Raw genomic sequence first — 1706 nt, forward strand, 5'->3', positions numbered from 1 at the left:
TCTCCCATTCCCTCCTTCCTCCCTTCCTCCCTCCCGTTCTCTCTTTCCTTCCTCCCTTTCTTCCTTCCTTCCTTCTTCCCTCCCTCCCTCCCTCCCTCCCTCCTGCTTGACCTCTAAGGAGGTCCAGTGCATGTTTCAAACTTGCCCCCATTCCCTGTATTTGAACTGAGAGGAACAACTTCTTCAGGATCCCCTAAGAGTCCAAGTCCGTGATTCCTGGATAGATGACTTAATTTGATGTCCTCTCTGCTTTTCCTCTCTGCTGGGCCAAAACGGACCGTGGGAAAATAACTCTGCTCCACAAGTTCTCAGGCTGGCGTCCTTCTTATCAGGATCTCTTTTCTCTCCTTCTAGATCTCCGGAACAAGGTCTTTGTTTTCCCAACAGCATCTACCACGGCTGTTGTGCTTCTCCACGTCTCTAACCAGCAACCCTTGACCAAGCTGACCGTCTGTTTGAGACACTACACCCTCCTGTCCCGGGCGTATGGCCTCTTCTCTTACGCCACCCGGTCAAATACCAATGATTTTCTGATTTTGAAGAATGATTACAACGAATATTCCATTTACGTTGGTGGTTTCTATGTAAATTTCAAGGTTCCTCAGAAGGTTGAACCGAGCTGGGATCACATCTGTGTGTCCTGGGACTCCAGCAATGGGCTGGTCCGGTTCTGGCTCAACGGGAAACCTTTTCCTCGGCGGAGTCTGAAAAAGGGCTACAGCATCAGCCAGGAGGCCTCCATCATGCTGGGGCAGGACCAGGACTCCTTCGGAGGGGGGTTTTATCTCAACGAATCCTTTGTGGGGGAGATTTCAGAGGTCAACATGTGGCCTCTTGTGCTGGGGCCATCTTTGGTTAGAGTGTCCAAGAACAACATTGACATTGCTAACCCTCTGATTAGCTGGAAGTCCCTGAGCTACACCATCAAGAACGAGGTCTTTGTGGACGATTTGCTGAGTCCCCAAGAGGAATGCATCTGTTGAAAGAAAGACAGAAGAAAAGAAAATTCTCTTTGGAAAAAAAAAATCTATATTTCTTCAATGGGATGCCAATGGCTCAAGTAGCCGTTGGTGAATTACAGGCAGGTGATCCATGCTTGAAAAGCAGGTGTGAGGATGCTGGTTTCTTTATCAATAAAATTAACTTCTTTTGGTCATGTTCTGCTGCCTGTTCCTTGTGGGTTCTTCTTATGGGAAAACAAAATCCTAAATGCAGGTGCAGGGCCCACAGTACTACCATAAAGCAACTACAGATAGAATCTTGTAAGCCTTGGCATGAGTCTCTCTGTGTTTTTCTTCCTTCTTCCCTTTCACTCTCCTTCCTTCCTTCCTTCCTTCCTTCCTCCCTCCCTCTCCTTCTCCTTCCTCTCTCCTTCTCCTTCTCCTTCCTCTCTCCTTCTCCTTCTCCTTCCTTTCTCCCTTTCTTTCTTTCTTTCTTTCTTTTTTCTTTCTTTCTTCCTTTCTTCCTCCCTCCCTCCCTCTCCTTCTCCTTCCTCTCTCTTTCTCCTTCCTTCCTTCCTCCCTCCCTCCCTTCCTCCCTCCCTCTCCTTCTCCTTCCTCTCTCCTTCTTTCTTTCTTTCTTTCTTTCTTTCTTTCTTTCTTTCTTTCTTTCTTTCTTTCTTTCTTTCTTTCTTTCTTTCTTTCTTTCTTTCTTTCTTTCTTCCTTCCTTCCTTCCTTCCTTCCTTCCTTCCTTCTTTCCTTCCTTC

General features: G+C 47.0%; 1 protein-coding gene across 1 annotated transcript in view; it reads left to right on the forward strand.

The window, feature by feature from the left end:
• The window catches only part of LOC107301355 (serum amyloid P-component-like), a 3745-nt gene extending 2762 nt beyond the window's left edge, over positions 1 to 983 (forward strand). Inside the window, exon 2 of the mRNA XM_015830591.1 lies at positions 355 to 983. Coding sequence (XP_015686077.1) covers positions 355 to 983 — 629 coding nt within the window. The remainder of the gene's footprint in view (positions 1 to 354) is intronic.
• The last annotated feature ends 723 nt before the right edge of the window (positions 984 to 1706 follow it).

Source organism: Protobothrops mucrosquamatus, unplaced genomic scaffold (genome assembly GCF_001527695.2).
Source record: "Protobothrops mucrosquamatus isolate PMUCROS unplaced genomic scaffold, P.Mucros_1.0 scaffold11823, whole genome shotgun sequence".
Taxonomy (NCBI): domain Eukaryota; kingdom Metazoa; phylum Chordata; class Lepidosauria; order Squamata; family Viperidae; genus Protobothrops; species Protobothrops mucrosquamatus.